The sequence below is a fragment of the Gossypium hirsutum genome, chromosome D07 (assembly GCF_007990345.1).
Source record: "Gossypium hirsutum isolate 1008001.06 chromosome D07, Gossypium_hirsutum_v2.1, whole genome shotgun sequence".
Classification (NCBI taxonomy): domain Eukaryota; kingdom Viridiplantae; phylum Streptophyta; class Magnoliopsida; order Malvales; family Malvaceae; genus Gossypium; species Gossypium hirsutum.
In genome coordinates, this window is record NC_053443.1 from 7,157,023 (window position 1) to 7,177,645 (window position 20,623).

Here is a 20,623-nt window from a genome sequence, read left to right on the forward strand (position 1 = left end):
TTGCACACGGAGGGGTAAGACTCTAACCAATGGAACAATGTTTTTTTTATGCTTGTGCTATATCTGAAATTACTATTATTGTAGTTTTCAAGACCATCATCCAAACCCACGTCAGGTAATGGCAAATAATTGCAATCATATAGGAACTTGGAAAGCCCATATCCTGTTCTTAATACGTTGTCAATCTGCCATGAGCCAATGTGTACAATCAAAGAATGGGAGTGGTGGTTATGGAGTTATGGGGTAAAAAAAGAGGAAGAAACCTTGCAGGAGAGAGAGCAAAAGAGATAAGGGTGTTGCAGGTATCTATCGCATGTGGTGCAGAAGTTGCCGGAGCCTCTGAACTGCCTTGTCTGTGGCCTTTGGTTTATAAATATCAGTTTTGCACTGTATTATGTATGACTACGGAAAGAGACAGTGAGTATGAATTATTGACTCATTACAGAATAACAAAATAATATAATTTGCAGAACAGAGAGAGAGAGAGAGAGAGAGAGAGAGAGAGAGGACTTCTGAAGATTTCAGCTTCCTTTTATCAAACAGTGTTTTACCCAGCAGTTGACTCATAATCAAGCCAAAAGAAAGGTGTTTACATCATTTGAAATTTCAGGCTTTTTTTATAAAAATATCATAAAAAAATTAATTAATTACGAAAATAGATTATTTGTTATTATTCTATTGGTATAGTCGGACACATTGACAAAATTACTCTCTTTTTCCCTACCAATTATTAGCTAATTATTAGTATTTAAAAAAAATTATGTCATCACTGTGTCAAATAATATTAATATTAATATATATTTTTTAAAAATACGGATAAAAATATGGTTATATCAGTGAAATAAATAAACAAATAAATTTAATGGTACTGTCAATCTGTAGGGCCACACCGAACAAATTTATTTTTTTAAAATTCCAATGTAAAAATAAAATTGAAAGAAAAATAAATGGGGAAGTTCAAGACCGGTCAGTCAATTGTGTCTCTCTAAACAAGGGAATAAGCAAGTTAGAGCCATCAGATATTTCACCTAGTTTCATACACTTATATGAATATTAGGGGGATGCCTTTGTTAAATTCCCGGTGATTGTAATGTTCTTGTATGAGTAATTTTTAATTTATGTTATATTGGAACTTAATTAATTTTTATAAATATTTTTTTTCATTGGTGAATTGTATATAATTTTATAAATAATAATGTGAAATTATAGATGTTTGGATTGTATTATAATTATTAGGGAATGTAATTTTTTTAAAAAATATAATATGAATATTTAGGAGCGTTCGTAAAAGGTCATATATTCTGTGGCATTTTCGATGAAAAATGCCTCTCAATGCTTTATTTTTAATAGCGTTTTATGAAAAAAAACATTGCTAAATACCTTATTTTAGCGGCGTTTGTCATTTAAATGCCACCCATGTGCTATATCTATAGTCGCATTTCTTAAAAAATGTCGCTAAAGTCTAATATCTTGCTATGTTTTCTTTAAAACGTCACTACCTTTCGTGACGATGAGAGGCATTCTTAAATGTCAAAAAAAGCTTAAATAAATGCTGTTAAATACATGTTTTCTTCTATAAGTTAGATTAAAGAGTAAATCAATCATTTTAACCAGAAAGTAACATGTGGTGTGCCATGTATATCTTATTTTGACGTGTAAAGATCGGTTTTTAACCATAAAAATAGATAAAAATTTTAATAGAATGACCAGTTTACTTTTTATTTAACTTCCCTATACTAATTTACTTATTTTTTTTAATAGAGGAAACAAACTACAATTCGACTTCTAATTTACTTACTTGTAAATAGTTATTGAAATTACATTAGATAATAATGGACACAAAAAATAATGGATGAGAGCAAGGGCGAAGCTAAAAAATTTAGTTAAGGGGCAGAAATTAAATTATAATTTTTAATAGTTTATATTTTTATAATTTTTAAAAATTAAAATTTTAAAATTTTTAAAAAATTTAGATGAATAATTTTTTATTTTAGTGTAACGGGCTAAGCTCATATACTTAAAAAATAATATATAAATATTCTAGTGAAATGGTATTTTTGTAATCTTACAAAATAGTTTTGAAAATACGATTTGAAGAAATATCCGTTGTCCGTAAGTGGAAACAACGAAAAACGGTTTTGAAAAAGAAAAAAAAACTTTAACTTCTCTCTTCCTTTTTTTTCCTTCAGTTGTTTCAAAATTCGAATTTTCTCTTTGATTTTTCTTTTCTCTTTATCTATTCTGCGTTGTTTTGAAAGAAAAGAAAAGAAATGTTTGAGCCTCAACGTTTCGTAAATTTACAAGAGAATTCGAATTTCGGAGACCCCAAATCCTGGCTTTCAGGTGATAATCGCAACATCATGAACGGCAACTCCTCCCCGACTCACCTTCCAACTCATTCTTCACTCACTTACTCCAACGCCAATCTGGATCGCGTCCTCTACAACGATCTCGTCGAGATGATCCCTCTCGTTCAATCCCTCATCGTAATCTCCTCCTCTTCTCTCCTTACTTAATTTTACTTTTTTTTCTTTGCCTTAATTTTTTGAAATTAGTGAACAACACAGGGAAATTAGTAATGGGTTTCTTTTTAATTTTAATTTATTTACTAACCTTGTGTTCGATCAGGAGAGGAAACCAAGTAGTTCATTTACAAGGCGTGGTTCGATGATATACACCAAGACCCCTTCAAGGGAATCCTTATCTGGAAATGTGAGATTATAATATATATACACTTGTTTCAATTTAATCTGTTGAGTTTACTTGACAATTTGTGGAATTATGTATTACTTGCTTTATTTTTTTAATAGCTTATACTGTTAGTGAATTAGATAGATTTACTCCTTGTTATACCTGTATCTAAGTTGAAATTATATATGCCTTTGCATTCCAAATATGAAAAATTGGAAATTAGGCATAGCCTCTGTTGAGTTTACTTGACAATTTGTGGAATTATGTATTACTTGCTTTATTTTTTTAATAGCTTATACTGTTAGTGAATTAGATAGATTTACTCCTTGTTATACCTGTATCTAAGTTGAAATTATATATGCCTTTGCATTCCAAATATGAAAAATTGGAAATTAGGCATAGCCTATTTAAATTGGTGTTTTGATATGAATGTGTTATGCTTCCATTTGTGCAAATCTGTATCGTACCATGGTAGGATATTCAACATTTGAGTTTGTGTTGAACAAATATGCAATGGAAGTTCTTTGTAGGATTATCAAAGGAATTCTCACCAATAAGGTTTGTTTTACATGATTTTTTATGTGCAATTGTTTTTACTATCAGATTCATGCTCATATTTTAGTTTAATAGCTTTTCATTTTTGAGATGGTTAATTTTCTTTACATAAATGTGCTATAATTTTGTTATTTTCATTCGCGTAGGTTACTGATATGAAAGGGAGGAATGGAGCTCAGTCAATTCCAATGAGAAAGAAAAAAGATAAAGTCGACAAGAATGGTAGTAATAATCAAGATGGTGAGGACTGCTCAATATTTTCCTCAGAGGCTTTGGCAACAGAAAAAGAGAATGAAGAGTTAATTTCATTCAGGGAACAACTGGAGGATCTGCAAAAGAAGTTGCTAGAGAAAGATGAACTTTTGAAATCAGCAGAGCTTTCAAAGAACCAGATCAATGATGTTCGTGCTGAACTTGGTAAATTGAAGCGAGATGCTGCAGTAAAGGACTCTTTAATCAAGTCTATTCAGTTGCAACTCTCTGATGCCAAGGTATAATACATCATTAATGGGAACAGTGAGATCTGTTTGTGAATTCGGAGTTTGTGGTTTTATATTACTTGTGTAAAGATTAAAAAGTTAGGATGAAATATTCCATAATTGACATGAAAAAGAATTAGTTTCATCTACAAGACTTAATTGTGTTATTGGAAGATTTTGTAATTATTGTTTATTTAATTGATTGTCAAAATATGATTGTCATCTGATTTCAGAATACATCTATCCTCCATTATAAAAGGTTGCAGCATATCTGGTTCTTGTTTTCCATTTTTGTATTTTTGTCTACCTATGAATCATTTGACTACTTAGAAAGATGTCTACATAAAACATTTTCATTGTGAACCTCTTCTTGTTCCCTTAATCCTTATTGATAAGTAAGGTCTTCCTCAGATTAAACTTGCAGACAAGCAAGCTGCCCTGGAAAAGACACAGTGGGAAGCAATGACATCGAAGCAAAAGGTGGAGGAGCTGCAAAATAATATTGATTCCATGCAAGGAGAATTTTCATCATTTATGCTGTTGTTAAATGGTTTAACAAAGAATAATCCCACTACACATGCTGATGATTATGATTTAGAACCATACCCTTTGGATCCTCTCCCTTGTATGGTAAGCTTACTATCCTATGCCTAATATATCTAATGGTTTTATATGGTAGAAGAGAACAAAATTCCGAATAAATGTATGTATACGGGTTTGTTTCTTATAAACTATTGTTTTCCCTAACATGACTTTTCATTCTTTTGGATTTGCCACAATAGAAAGTCGCATGAATGGATTTGTATTTAAGGCTATTATTGCTTTATTATAACTTAAGATCATTGCATTTAGGCCCATAAAGTGCGGATTTCATTGTTTATTTTGTCTAGTCATGAAGAATCCGCTTTTGGCATAAACAGGATGATGTCAATGACGAGGAGCTACAGAAAATGGAAGAAGCAAGGCAAGCTTATGTTGCTGCTGTTGCTGCTACAAAAGAGAAGCAAGATGAAGAATCCCTTGCTGCTGCTGCCAGTGCAAGGTTATATCTTCAATCATTTCTTTTCAGATCAGAAAGTATGGAATAAAGCAATATAAGAATTGAAGTAGGCTTGGCAATCCGTGTATACGTGTCACGTTCGGTGTTTTGTTTTGTGTAAGCTGTGTAAACACAAACGCAACACAACACAACACAACACAAATGTGTATTAAACGTGTTGGTGTCCATTGCGTTAGTAGTGCTTAAATTTCTCAGGTTGTGTTGTGTTTATTACACAGGTTTCATGTTTTACTAAACGTATCGTGTTCGAAATTGTCTGATCTTAGCTTGAAGCATTCCGCACAAGCTCATTAATGTATTAGCACTATTGGTTTCATACTGTCGGCGTTTATTTACTGTATCTGATCTCCTCCTTCACTCTCACCCATCTTTCTCTTTTATTATTTGCATGTTTATTGTATGACAATACCTGCCGGGTATTATCCGCTTTGACTCATTGGGTCTTACAGTTTCGTTCAAAAAAATATTATAGATTGAAGATGTGAATATTTGTAAACTCGGTCAAGCTCTAATATATGTGTATATATGTATGTATATTTAACTATTGCTTTCATTGAAGGTCGGCAATTACAATGGGCGTCTCTCCATTTGGCTGTTTTTTATGCAAACTTTGCATATAACTTGAATCTCAGATTTCTTTCATTTGTCTACTTGCAAAAGAATCCAAATATCTATCTGAATTTGATTCAGTTTTAATTTGAACTTCCTCTTTTGAATTTGATTCGAATTTGACTCTATATATGCATTGAGTAAAGTTGTAGATTATTTGAATCAATACCTCTTTTTTTTTAAAGATTATTGTTTCTCTCTTTAATATAATATATATTATTGTATACAAAAAACTATAAGGGAGCGTTTAGTCCTCTGAATATAACATTATAACCCATAATTTTTTCATTCCAAAATAAGATTACAGTATTTAAAGATTATGGAATGAGATTTCAATATCCCGACAATCTTGTAATCTCACATTACGGCTATTCCATAATATAGGGGTGGAATCTGAATTTTAAGATAAAATTACCCTCTGTTTTTATTATATTTCAAGACAACAATTAAAACCACTCTTTTTCTTTCATAAGTTTGAAAAACAAAATCTCTAGCTTTCTCTTCCCAATTTTAACTTCATACTCTCCTAATCATTCACTATCGTCTCCAGTTAGGTAAGTTTAATATTTTCGATTTCTAGTTATGTCTTCATAGTGCTTTGTGGTTTATTGCATTGAGAGATTTTCAAAATAAATTTCAACATTTGTGGTAGGTTTCATGTTTGTTGATTGTTGTAGATTTGATTGTTATGGATTTTCTTGCTTGTTTTTTTAGAGGTTCTCGCAGTTGTTATGAATCCTTAATTAATTAATTAATTAATTAATGAGTATATAGAGATAGGTAAAAATAGGAAACCTTGTATAATGGCTACTATCGCCATCTCTTCTTTTGTATTGTATTGTTTGTGAGTTTCAATTAACTTTCAATTTTCAATTTTCAATGTTCTTTTTGTTATGAGTTTAATTTAATATTACTGTTATAGATTAAAGTTTGAAGCTTATTTGCTTTGCTGTTTGTAATTTAAATTGCCACTTCGATAGAAAATTTCACTAAGATCATAACTTTTAATTAAATTTTTTTTTCTTTACAAGATTTTAAGCTTTTTTTCCTCCAACTATTAGGATTATGGAATTATTGGCAATTTGATGGACTAATTTGCTCTTTGGCTATATAGTTGACTTAATTATTTGGTTAATGGTCCATATTTTGTAGCAAAGATAAAATTTGCTTTTAGGTAATCTTACCTTCGGTCTACCGAACATCTGAATATTACATTCTAACTAAATGAACCAAATCTTACATTCCAACCAAATGAATCAAATAAGATAATCTCACATTCTACCCGTAATTTTACATTCCCGTAATTTAATATTCTACGAACCAAACACCCCAAACTGTAACTCATTTCTCATGAATTTATTACTCTAGAGGCTCATGAAAATAGTGAAAAAATTAACATTTATTTAGTATGAGTGTGATGTGAGATATGAAAATGTTCTTTAGTTAATGTGATAAAAACATAAAGTATTTTTTTTTTAAATTCATTATTACCATATAAATTTAACCACTTTTAAAAATAAATCAAATTATATAAATGCAAACAATTATAAATGTTGCTTATTAATAATGACCCCACATCTTATATTAATATGTTTGATAAATTTTATATATAAATAAGTCTTTTCAAATTACTAAGAAATTGTATAATTTTTTTTTGTTCCAAACAAATTTCTTAAACTGTGTGCAGAACAATTAAAAAAAAATTGTACATCACAAAATACTATTTTCAATATATGTTTTTTTTAATGAAGTAATTCTTCTTATACTTTTAAATACAACAATTTCACATTTGAATTATATAATATTAGAAATCAAAAGTTTTTATGATATATTTTTGCATTCAAATTTTGAATTAAATAATTGTACTTTTAATATTGAATAATATTAGTATTGATACAATGTAAAAATGTTAAGTGTTAAAGTTATTACTAAGTCAATTTTAAAAGCTGCCAAATTATTTTTCCGTTAATAATTTAATAGTTGATGACCAAAAAAGAAAATTTCAAATAGTTGAATGATCATTTTATAACTTTTTATAGCCGGACGACCATAAAAAGAAATAATAATAGTTAGATGACTACCGATATAGTTTATCCATTTTATAACTACATTTGCATTGTTTCATGTCTAAATAATATGGTTAGTTAATTTTATTATTAAGAAATAATTGTATGTGAGTTAAAATTTTGAGAAATTACAATTGTTTGGTGACTAATTTGAGAGAAATATTTTTGGAAAAATGATTCAGCAGAAGAATGTGAAATGAAGTTACAAGATGCAGACTGTGAATATTAGTAGGCATGATTTTGAGGAAAATATCCTTTGTGCGTCTGTACTAACTCCTTGGCATTGCGGAGGTGGGTCACCAATCTCCCCGCAGATACCTTCAGCATGTATATAAGCTACCACTTTCAGATATGTGAAAATGTAGTCTTTCTCAAAATCATTTCTTTTACGTTTACTTGTCTACAATCTTGAGAGGTTCATCCAAGCTGATTTCAATGCAAACTTGCCCCATTTTGCCTATCCTTGCTACAACAAACCAAGGGCCCTACTTCAATGCATTCTCCTCTCTTCCTCACAGAGAAACTCCATTGTCCTACGTCTATTCCCCGCCTTCTTCCCAAAACCTTAACTAAAGTAAACAATGAAAACACCCAAAACGATGACAAAAAGGGCAACATTGATTATTTTATAATTAAATAAAAAAATTTACCCTATAATTATTTATGGTAAAAACCAACATTTTTCACATGTTTACCATTACTTCTCGTTTATCGGTAATTTAATTAGAATTTTGATTGTAGGCACAATATTTCTTTGCATACTTATATTATAATTAATAGCCTTCGTGACTACAATTTATTATGACATAAATTTAAAATCAATGGGTATCACTCAGTTTCTTATTTTGGTTCACTATCAGAACAAAACGTTTCAACTGATATGACTACTCTGTGAAAGGTTAATGTCCATTTTATATCTTTTTAAGAATTTAATCCTTATTGTTTAAATTATATTACTATCAATTAATTTGTAGACTAAATTCCAAATTAGTGTAACCGCTTGTGGCCCCTTTTTGCTAAAGCTGAATATTTGTCTCCTTCTACCATGATTGGCGGTTACTTACTTTACTCTCTCTCTCAAAACTTTAGTTTAGGTTTCTTCACGTCCATTTTCAGATCCTTTGAGTCCTCTCATTCCAACCCCACTGACTACTCATAATTGCTGCGGCTCAGCTATGGCCTCTCAAACCCACATCTCTCTCGATTTCCACACTTGTGTCTTCAAGAAAGAGAAAGTCTCCCTCGCTGGTCACCTCGAGGTGGGGTTTCTTTTTCTTTTTTTTTTTTTTTGCGATCTCATTTGGAGAGCTTATTGATTTGGGTTCTTTTTAGTACATTGTGAGAGGAGGAAGAGATTTGTTTACGTTGCTGCCTGATGCTTTCAAAGGGATTAAGCAGATTGGTGTTATTGGTTGGGGCTCCCAGGTACCAAACCAAACCCCCAGAATTTTTTGTCTTAGGCTTTATTTTCGTTTTATTTATATATGGGCATTTATGACTTATCCACTCTTGTATATATATTAGACATTGCAATTCGTGTATGCATGGAGTAAATATAAATATTATTTGATCCGGGAATTGAATTATAAAATATTTGGTGTAATTTTATTTTGTATTCATTTATAATTCCATCATTTTGGAAAAAAGATATTTATTTGATGGCCTCTAAATTTGCCTCTGGTTTGATGGCATCGTGTGCGTTGTGTTCTGTTATATAGCTTTTGGTTTATTAAGCATGTGGTATCCATGTATTGTTGTATAAAAATACTTTGCATCTTCACTCAACTAAAGAAAAATGGTATTTTGCTTCTTGTAATGGATATTGTTGCCCCAGCAACATGGGTTGCTGTTTATATCTTTCATATTCTTCATTATAGTTTCATGAAGTACCCCTTTGTTCAACGTATATCTGAATGTAAGTAGAGGGATATAATCTTCAACTTACTAACTGCTAACAAACTTCTTTCAGGGACCTGCTCAAGCTCAAAATTTAAGGGATTCTCTTGCTGATGCAAAATCTAATATCATTGTCAAGGTGATCTCTTTAGTTCAGTTACGTTGTTATCAGCAATTCAAATAGCGGAAGAAAATGGTTGTGAATATAAATCACAACAATAGCGGCGAATAATGGCCGCAAGAATAACCACAATAACAGCCCGCTATTCTCATTTTCAGGCTTTCATAACGTTAAAGAAAAAAATATGGTGTTTTAAGCTGGAAAGAAAATAAATTAATGTTACTCAAATTCTTAAACATTTCAAGCTTTAGCCTTTTTAGGTTTTTTAAGTTTTAGTTGTTTAGGTACACCTGCTAAAAAAAACTAGAATGTTAAAATAGAAAATAGAAAAAAAATTTATAATACGTACAAAATTTTAATGGTTTTATTTTTTATTTATTTTAAAGATGGTAGGCATTTACATTTATAAAATATAATATAATATTTTTGAGAAATATTTAAATAATATAAAATTACAGGTTGGACTCAGGAAGGGTTCTCCTTCTTTTGCCGAAGCTCGCGCTGCTGGGTTCTCTGAAGAAAATGGCACTTTGGGTGATATGTGGGAAACTATTTCTGGAAGTGATCTTGTATTACTCTTAATTTCTGATGCTGCACAGGTTTGTTTCAATATAATATTTCTTTTGTCTAAACTACTAATGAAAATAACTGGTTGGTCATTGGTCTTACTACTTATATGATTTTCCTTGCACAAAGAATTGAATTCTATGTGATTTTGCAGGCTGACAATCATGAGAAGATATTCTCCCACATGAAACCAAATAGCATCCTTGGGCTTTCCCATGGCTTTCTTCTTGGACACTTGCAATCAATGGGACTTGATTTCCCAAAGAACGTTAGTGTAATTGCTGTGTGTCCTAAAGGAATGGGTCCATCTGTAAGGAGACTTTATGTTCAAGGCAAAGAGATCAACGGTGCTGGAATCAATTCTAGTTTTGGAGTCCATCAGGTATTTTTTTTCCTTGTCTTGTTCCGTTTATTTTCTTCTTTTTCCTGTTAAGGCATTGAGTAATTTTCTTTGTGCACAGGACTTTGATGGTAGAGCTACTGATGTTGCCTTGGGGTGGTCGGTTGCCCTTGGATCACCTTTCACCTTTGTTACTACTTTAGAACAGGAGTACAAGAGTGACATATTCGGGGAGCGGGGTAAGTAATTTACCATTCACTTCTGCGATCAACTTATATGCTTTTTCTTTTAGCTTATTGTGCTTCGACAATCATTTCTAGGCATTCTTCTCGGTGCTGTTCATGGAATTGTGGAGTGTTTGTTTAGAAGATACACCGAAAACGGAATGAGCGAGGATCTTGCTTACAAAAACACTGTTGAATGCATTACAGGAATTATATCAAAGACCATCTCAACAAAGGTTGTCCATTGTGTCCAATTTCTTGAACCTCTTATATTTCCTAATCTTTATCTACTTCTCTCTTTTGCTCTACTATTGGTGCAGTTGGACCTGTTAAGTGTTTGCATTTATTTACTGTAGTCTATTTTTTTTCCTTTAATAGGGCATCTTGGCTGTGTACAATTCCTTGTCCGAAGAGGGAAAAAGGGAATTCGAGATTGCCTATAGTGCATCTTATCACCCATGCATGGATATACTGTATGAGTGTTATGAAGATGTAGCTAGTGGAAGTGAAATCCGTAGTGTTGTATTGGCTGCGCAACGATTTTATGTAAGTATTTTCTTTAATCAGCTGTTGATACTTCGACTTGTAATGGATACGAGTTTCTCACTATTTTGAATTTAAGGTTGCACAGAATTATTGTTATATAATTTATGGATTTATTCACACTCTGGACCAGCAAGATTCATTGTGTTTGGAATTGTTTTATAGGAGAAGGATGGTCTCCCTGCTTTCCCTATGGGAAAAATTGATCAAACACGCATGTGGAAAGTCGGTGAGCGAGTCCGAAAGGCACGTCCATCTGGTGATTTAGGGCCATTGTATCCATTTACTGCCGGTGTCTATGTGGCCTTGATGATGGCTCAGGTATGATGCTTGCCTTTGATATAGACGAAGGTTGTCAAACTTGTCTGATGATTTTTATATTGGTTTGAATAATTGCAGATCGAGATATTGAGGAAGAAAGGGCACTCGTACTCTGAGATCATCAACGAGAGTGTGATAGAGGCAGTGGATTCGTTAAATCCATTTATGCATGCTCGTGGAGTTTCTTTCATGGTTGACAATTGCTCTACAACAGCACGATTGGGATCCAGGAAATGGGCCCCTCGGTTCGATTACATCCTAACCCAACAGGCTTTGGTGGCTGTCGATAATGGCACTCCCATCAACCAGGATCTGCTTAGCAACTTCTTGTCAGACCCAGTGCATGGTGCTATCGAAGTTTGTGCTCAAATGAGGCCAACGGTTGACATTTCAGTGCACCCTGATGCTGATTTTGTGCGACCAGAGTTGCGTCAATCTGGCAATTGAGTAGGTGGAATCTTGGAACTTGAGTGGGCAGCTATAGTGTGTTTAAGCCAAAACTTTCACCTCGTTTATAAATGAGTGATGTAGTTTTAGCTATGTCTTTAGGGTGTTTGAACACTAATGGCACTAGATTCCCTTTTTTTTTTCTTCCTTATCAGCCTCTTCTTTGATATGACTCCTTTGGATTTACTCGAGAATGCTTTTGGTGAATCTTTTAGACTGCTTTTTGAAAGTTTTGTTGAAGTTATATATGAGTAAGCAAAACAGTTTATTGTTGGAGATCTTCAATTGCAGTGGTCATTGCGTTTATCACTTGCAAAACAATAATTCTATGTGCTCCTTTGGCCTTCTTCAAAATACATCTCAAAAGTCTATAAGGACTCAATCTCTCTGTCATTTGTTTCCTCGATGTCTGTGACCTTAATGGCAAAGATCTTAACACTTTTCTAATCAACTTTGAGTTAAAATATTCATCTTCGAGACCCGAGCTCTGTCGGGTCGAGTTTTAATTCGACCTATGCAAGGTATTGTAATTTTTTATAAATAAAATTATTTATGATTATAATTTTAAATTTTAAAATAAAATTAGATAAATTACACTAACAATCACTCAACTTTGAGAAAATAACAAAACAATCACTCAACTTTCAACCCAGTCAATAAACTTTAGGAAAATAACAAAACAATCACCCACTAACATTTTCGTTACAGGCTAACAGAATAGGTGATGTGGCAATTAACTAGCTGACATGGCCAATTAACTTGCTACATTACCACCCTCGACATTGGCCACCCTTTTTCACCATTTTAACTAGAGAAAGGGGGGGGCTTTTTCACCATTTTTCTTCATCCCTCTTGGCTCTCTCATTACCACCCTCGACATTGGCCACCTCCACAAGCTTACTATCATTTAATCACCACACCAGCATCACTCATTGTCACTCCTTTGTCAAGACACTACTACCATAACCACCAAATCCCAACCCTTAGACATTCTATACATGTGAAATACCAACCAAAAACAAATATTCCAAATAGCAAGCATCCAAAATCAAACCAGCAAAAATAGAACAATAATCCCTAATTGGCTTGCATCAAAAGAGAGAAGTAAAAAAAACTAAAAAATAAAAAAGAGAATCAAAAGAAAAGAAACCCACACCCATTTTGTGTTTTACGGGTTGGAGAACTCAAGCCACCAGTTCGATGATCCAAGCGGTCAAGAGTCATGGTTGATTGAAGAAGAGTTGTGGTCGGAATATGGTGGTGATCCGACAATGGACGACAGAGATCCGTTGAAGCCTTATTCAATGCTTTGAGGTGTTTATCTCAGAATTTTGAAAACCTATTGGCAGATCTGAAGTGAGATTCGAAAAGAGACAAAGAACAGCCACTTGGTGATGACGGTTGGCCGGAGAAGGCCATGAACCGTGATGACTAAAGTTATGGAAAAAAAGAAAATAGAGGAGATGAGAAGAAGAGAAGAAAAAAAAAAGTGACAGAGATTCGATAGAGTCGTCTTAGAGGAACAAAACAGTTGTAGCTAGGGTATTTCTATTTCTTCTCTTATTCTTATTCTTATTCTTATTCTTCTTTTTCTACTACCCAGCCCAGCTAGAGTTCTTAAATTGGGACTGTTTCCACCGTGGGATGCCAAGATGACCATTAACCATGATAGGTCAACTTTTTGATATAGATGTAATTGAAAATGATTACTGGTAATTGGTTTTTTTTTCTAAAATTTAGTAAATAAGTTATAAGTTTTCAAAGTTGAGTAATTGTTTTGTTATTTTACTCAATTAAGTGGCCAATGATGTACTTTATCAATAAAATTATTAATTTTAAAGGTACAATCAATTTATAATGTTGGCAATATAAAATCTTTGCGAGAATTCATTTTCTCAAATTTAAATTCAATAATATCAGAGGAATTTTTTCTTTTTAAAATTTACTTTTAAAATATGAATTTATGAAAGAAATATATTTTTTAATTTTTTTTAAATTTTGAAATCCTACGAATAATTTATTTCAATTTTTAATATAATGTTTTCAAATTTTCTTAGAAGATTAGTTCTCTTTTTTGGATATACTTTTATTTACTTTTTCAAATAATATAGAAATGAAACATAGTTTTGTATTAAATTAATTGTTCATTTAGTTTTTATTTGTTTAAAGGAAAATTTGTAATATTTATGGATAAAAATTTATAAAATAATAAAAATTTTATATTGATAAAATAGATATTAATAACTTAATATAACATGATCTCTTTATTTATTTTTAGCCTGGATAAATTATTTCAATAAAAAAATTTAAATATACCTGATAAGTTCAATATTTTCTTCGGTAGGAAAAGTAAGTTAAGGGTGGGTTTGGATGAGCGGCAGGTTTAATTTACTTTTTGTCTCATACTACAGTATTTAATCTCACTGCCATCGCTGTTTTTACACTAATCACAAGTAAATGCACTGCCCATCCAAACCCACTCTAAGACATACTGCATATTGCTACTTCTTGTTCTATCAACATCAATATATCTCCTATCATTGTCCCTAGCAAGTCCCTTAAAGAGATTAAACTAGTGCTACCTTTTATTGCCTTATTGATATTCAGTTGGACTCAACTAAATTCTTGATTAATGTTTTCAATGATTTCATTAGACGTTTACATCCTACTCAAAGAAGGCAATATATCCTACTCAGAAAAATAATTATTATGTAATCAAAAAAAAAAAGAAGATTATAAATTTTCTCATTGAAAATGTTATACAAATTATAACCTCAACACACTAATGGTTGTACAAAAATAGTTAAGGTATGAACAACATGTGACAAATGGCATAAAATTTAATGGTAAGAATGATTGTTTTATTTGAAGTTTCTTAATTCTGTTTCGGTAAATAATATGTTCAAATTTACTTAACAAAGAGACATTGAAGAAGAAAACAATATGTTTGTCATAAATTGATTATTTTTGCTCCCTCGTAAAAGTAACTGTTGACACCATTTTTTTGACCCGCTCCACTACAACTTTAGGGGGATAAGATTAGTAGCTTCAGTCTGCTCTATTGCAACTTCAGGGAGATAAGACTTGTATTCTTCAATCTACTCCACTGCAACTTTAGAAAGATACGACTTGTAGCTTCAATCCACTCTGCTGCGACTTTAGGGGGTGAGGTTTGTGGTTTTAATCTACTCCACTGCAATGTCAGGGAGATAAGACTTGTCATGGTAAATTTAACCCGACCTATTGCAACTTCAGAGGTATAGGATTCATCGCTTTAATCTGCTCTATTGCAACTTTAGGGAGATAGGATTAATAGCTTCAATCTGCTCCACTACAACTTCAGGGAGATAAGATTGGTTATTTATAGCTTTAATCTGCTCTACTGCAACTTCAGAGAGATAAGATTTGCTATCTTCAGTATGCTCCACTGTAACTTCAGGGAGATAAGACTTTGCCGTTTTGATCTGTTCGCCAGGGAAGTAAGATTCGCTGTTGTAGCTTCAATCTATTTAACTGCAATATCGGGGAAGCAAGATTCGCTATTGTAGCTTAAATCTGTTCCACTACACCGCCAAGGAAGTAAGATTCGCTGTTGTAGCTTCAATCTATTTAACTGCAATGTCGATGAAGCAAGATTCGCCATTGTAGCTTCAATCTGTTTCACTGCACCACCAGAAAAGTAAGATTCACTATTGTAGCTTCAATCTATTTAATTGTAATGTCGGGGAAGCAAGATTCACTGTTGTAGCTTCAATCTGTTCCACTGCACCGCTAGGGAAGTAAGATTCGCTGTTATAGCTTCAATCTATTTAACTGTCATGTCGGGGAAGCAAGGTTCGCTGTTGTAGCTTCAATCTGTTCCACTGCACCGCTAGGGAGATAAGGTTGGTGGCTTTAATCTGCTCTACTGCAACTTTAGGGAGATAAGATTTGGCCGGTCTTCAATCTACTCTACTGCAACTTCAGAGAGATAAGATTAGTTTATTTTTAACCTGCTCCACTACAACTTCAGAAAGATAAGGTTTGATGAGATCTACTCTACTGCAACTTCAGAGAGATAAGATCGGTAATTTATAGTTTCAATCTATTCCACTGCAACTTCAGAAAAATAAAATTCGCTATCTTTAGTCTACTCCACTACAACTTTAGGGAGATAAGACTTGGTTATCTTCAGTATGCTCCACTGCAACTTCAGGGAGATAAGACTTGTTATAGTGTGATCTGCTCTACTGCAACTTCAAAGAGATAAGATCTGTTATCTTCAGTCTACTCTACTGCAACCTCAGTGAGACAAGACTTGTAGCTTCAACTTGCTTTACTGCATAAAGTTTGATGCGATCTGCTCTACTGCAACTTTAGAGAGATAAGATCCATCATTTTAATCCACTCCACTGCAACTTCAGGGAGATAGGACTAGTAACCTCAATCCGCTCCACTACAACTTCAGGGAGATAGGACTAGTAACTTCAATCTGCTCCACTACAACTTCAGGGAGATAAGATTTTCTATATTCAGTCTGTCACATTGCTTTCAGGGGGATAAGACTTACTTTCTTCAACTTTAACACCAGGGAGATAAGATTTGCTGCCTTTAGCTTTAATCTGCTCCGCTGCAATGTCAAGAAAACTAGATTCGCTACCTTTAGCTTTAATCTATTCTACTATAACGCCAAGGAGATAGGATTCGCTGCCTTCAGCTTTAATCCCCTCCACTTTAGCTTTAATCTATTCCACTACAATGCCAATGAAACAAGATTCGCTACCTTTAGCTTTAATCTGTTCCACTGCAAAGCCCAAGAAATAAGAGTCACTATCTTCGATCTGCTCCACTACTGCTTAGGGAGACAGGATCTACAATCTTCGACCTACTCCACTACTGCTCAGGGAGATAGGACTAGTGTTTTCGACCTGCTTCACTGCCAGTACAGGAAGACAAGATCTGCTATCTTCGATCTACTTTGCTGCCAATACAGGAAGACAAGACCTGCTATCTTCGATCTACTTCGCTGCCAATATAGGAAGACAAGACCTGCTATCTTCGATCTACTTCGTTGCCAATACAGGAAGACAAGACCTGCTATCTCTGATATACATTGCTGCCAATACAGGAAGACAATACTTGATATCTTTGATCTACTTCGCTACCAATACAGGAAGACAAAACTTGCTATTTTCGATCTACTCTGCTGCCAATATAGGAAGACAAGATCTGCTATCTTCGATCTACTTCGCTGCCAATACAGGAAGACAAGACATGCTATATTCGATCTACTATGTTGCCAATACAGGAAGACAATATCTGCTATCTTCGACCTACTCCACTGCTGCTCAGGGAGACGAGGCTTGTATCTTCGATCTACTTCGCTGCCAATACAGAAAGACAAGATCTGCAATCTTCTTCAATCCATTCCACTACAACTTAAGTGGTATACGGTTTGTGGTTTCACCGATCTGTTCTGGGAAACATGACCTGTAAAATCTATTTCATTGGCCTATTTATGCCTAGTGATTAGAATATTATGATCGGAATGAATCAAAATCTCCTAACTAAATGTGCATGCATGAATGCAAAATGTCATGAAAATGATCCCTTAATGTTTGAGTTATTATTGCTCATTGTTCATTAATGCCTCATTACCAACACGTCAGAATGCTATCTTCTTCAGCTGGTAATGCTCATATCTTACTTAACCGGCTTGCCCCACTATAATCTTCAAGGTTCAATCCACCATAACCTTTAAGGTTCAATCCACTGCACCTTCGGGACATAAAATTTGAACCATCCTCCTCCTACTGTAATTTAGGAGTATAAGATCTGATTCTCTCAATCCTCTCCTACTGCAATTTAAGGATACATTATCTGAATCTCTTTGGCCTTACACCATTCCCAAGGTATTGTACCAAATGTTTATGTACAATTGTAAAACTTTTTCTTCCGAGAAACCTCTCCTTATCACTCGGTGATCATTGCTTGTTTGTTCATTGAAGCTTTATCACCAACATAACATCCTGTCATTTTTGTTCAATCAATGTTTGGACAACCAAAATCTGAAAGTATAGTCTTAATTTAGACTTTTCCTTCTTAGATATTTCAACTTTTAAATTTGGTGTGTTCTAAACAATAGTCCTATTTCAGGTTCTTGTATTATTTAGAAACTTCTAGAATAATATGCAAAACTTCCCTTGTGAAAGTATTATTAGTCCATTAATCATTATTCTAATGTAACATGCTTGCAAAAGATCATAACGATGGATAAAAATGGAATTGATTTGGGAGCCTAGCTCGAAATAAATTAACAAAGATAGCAAGAATAACAGAGGAATTGATTGGAACACGTATCTTGAAAAAGAATGAAGTATTCCAAGAATAACAAATTCAATATAAATAGTATAAAGATTAGGTGCCCCAAATATCGCAACTTGAACTTCTCTGTTCAAACCCTTTGAAAGACCATTCTGAGTTTAACATGTGTTTAGGAGATCTACAGGGCTTTATCGATGCCCCAAGATGTCGTCTACCCTTTCTTGTTGATTCAGTTATAACAAGATCACCACATGCCCCAATCTGATCAAAATTTGAGCTGCTTCGATCACCTTATGCCCCATTTTGTTCCAAAATTTAAGCCGCCCTTTTCGGGGTTTCAACTCAAATCCCCTTTGGTCTCAATGCGCCCTTTGCGGGTTTTTGCCTTGGCCTCTCCATTTTCTTTCCTTTTTTTCTCTTTTTCTTTTCTTTTTTGAAATATTTTTATTGACTCTGAACTAATAGGATTAGGCAAGTCCTTGTTATCCCTTACGGTCAAAATTAATGCTTTTCTAGATAAGGCCTTCCACATAAGGACCTTCCCAGTTTGGCATGAAGTTCTTTTTGTATGGGAAGGATCTTCTTCAATACCAGGTCCCTCTAATGGAATTCTCTAGGGCGAACTTTTTTTTGTGAGCTTGTATCATTTATTTTTGGTGCATTTGACCATGACGAATAACTTTGAAACTTTCTCTTCAATTGGGATTGGATCCAAAAAAACTCAAAGAGAAGGAATCTCGACTTCAATGAGCAAAACCGCGATAGGCCAAAGTGAAAAGTGTTGCCCGGCAGAGTTTTTTTTACCGCACCGTTCATTTTGGGACGATATGGTGTTAATCTTGAACAGACGGCAAACTTCTGATATCATGCTATTGTTCAAATTTAGTGTATTGTTAGATATGATCCTTTTTGGTATTCTATACTGACTTATGATTTTTTCAAGAATTTGCTAACTGTCGACTTTGTGATATTGGCATATGAAGCAGCTTCCACCCACTTAGTAAAGTAATCGACGACCACAAAGATGAATCGATTACCGTCGAAAGCTTTTGGCGAGATCAGCCCACTGACATCTGTGCCCTACATAGAGAAAAGTCATGGTGTAACACCCCTTACCCGATACCGTTGCCGGAATCGAGCACGAGGCATTACTTAGCTTATCTTACTAATTCGAAGCATAAAAACTTAGTTTGAAAATTTATTTCACTATTTACAGCAAATCTATCAAATCGCGCAGCAGTTACAAAATTTAGTATAACTCGAGCTACAGAACTCAAAATTTAACTCCGTAAATTTTCCCTGAAACTAAACTCATATAACTTCCTATCATAAAATTTTTATAATTTTTGGCTTAGCCAATTAGTACAGTTTATTAGTTAAAGTCTCCCCTGTTTCACCACCTGCCTGTTCTGACCTCTTGTCACCAAAAATAAGTTTTCTCACTGTAGGATTTTCATACGAAGTTCTTACTTGTTTTTACAGAAAATAGACTAAATAAGAAATCTATACATATAAACTAAAACTTATAACTATTTTTGTACAATTTTTAATGATTTTATAAACTCAAAACAGGGGACACCAAAAACTGTTCTGACTCTATCTCACCAAAATTCACATATCTTAAAATATAAAATTCCTTTTTCTACACCGTTATTTTTCCATGAAAATAGACTCAACAAGCTTTATTTACATATATCATTCACCCTCTAATTCATTTTATACCATCCTAGGTGATTTTTCAAAGTTACGTCACTGTGCTGCCTGAATTCTGTTTCTTTGCAAAATTTTACCCCTTTCATGATTGCCATGCATAATATATCACTTAGACTCTTATAACCACAAACACTTTCATACTTAACCATTTTAATAACCATTCATCATAAAATACTTACATCTCATTCTTTAGCAAAATCATAATTACAAGCATACAAAATAACTAAATCCCTATACATGCCATAACTCAAACATGTTTCATCATAAAATACCGAGTAGTTTTTCTTGATAGTGTGGACGATCTCCGGCTTCTTTAGGATCCTTGAAGTAGCCTTGCAATACTATAAGAGAAAGAGAAATAAAAGACGTAAGCATAAAGCTTAGTAAGTTTACTAGCAAATAAATAACAATATTTAACACAAATAATTAAACTCAAGTGTCTATATCTCTATTTTACTCTTTAGTTAATCTCATACTAGTTCTCTTGCTTGATTACTTAATATACTTGTGTTCATAACTTACTCTTCTCTTGCTGCATCGTTGAATATCAAATGTTAATATAATAAATTCTTAACTCCTATAACTCACCTGAGCTTGTCATTTCTTATCTTTAACTGAACTTTCATGTACCTGATTCGTTTACTAGCCCGTTGAACCACATTGGAAAAATAAGGATACTCGGGTATCT

At 33.3% G+C, this 20,623-nt stretch overlaps 2 protein-coding genes across 2 annotated transcripts; both read left to right on the top strand.

Annotated features, from left to right (window-relative positions):
• Positions 1-2,061: 2,061 nt before the first annotated feature.
• Positions 2,062-5,101, top strand: LOC107953340 (protein MICROTUBULE BINDING PROTEIN 2C). The gene is made up of 5 exons (XM_016888626.2): positions 2,062-2,486; positions 2,629-2,712; positions 3,393-3,737; positions 4,137-4,355; positions 4,646-5,101. Exons 1-5 carry the CDS (start codon positions 2,271-2,273, stop codon positions 4,811-4,813), a joined length of 1,032 nt encoding a protein of 343 aa, XP_016744115.2. The 5' UTR covers positions 2,062-2,270; the 3' UTR covers positions 4,814-5,101.
• Positions 5,102-8,494: 3,393 nt separating this feature from the next.
• Positions 8,495-12,195, top strand: LOC107953339 (ketol-acid reductoisomerase, chloroplastic). Its single transcript, XM_016888625.2, has 10 exons — positions 8,495-8,719; positions 8,793-8,885; positions 9,430-9,495; positions 9,936-10,076; positions 10,199-10,426; positions 10,506-10,623; positions 10,705-10,844; positions 10,987-11,154; positions 11,317-11,472; positions 11,551-12,195. Exons 1-10 carry the CDS (start codon positions 8,636-8,638, stop codon positions 11,917-11,919), a joined length of 1,563 nt encoding a protein of 520 aa, XP_016744114.1. The 5' UTR covers positions 8,495-8,635; the 3' UTR covers positions 11,920-12,195.
• Positions 12,196-20,623: the final 8,428 nt, after the last annotated feature.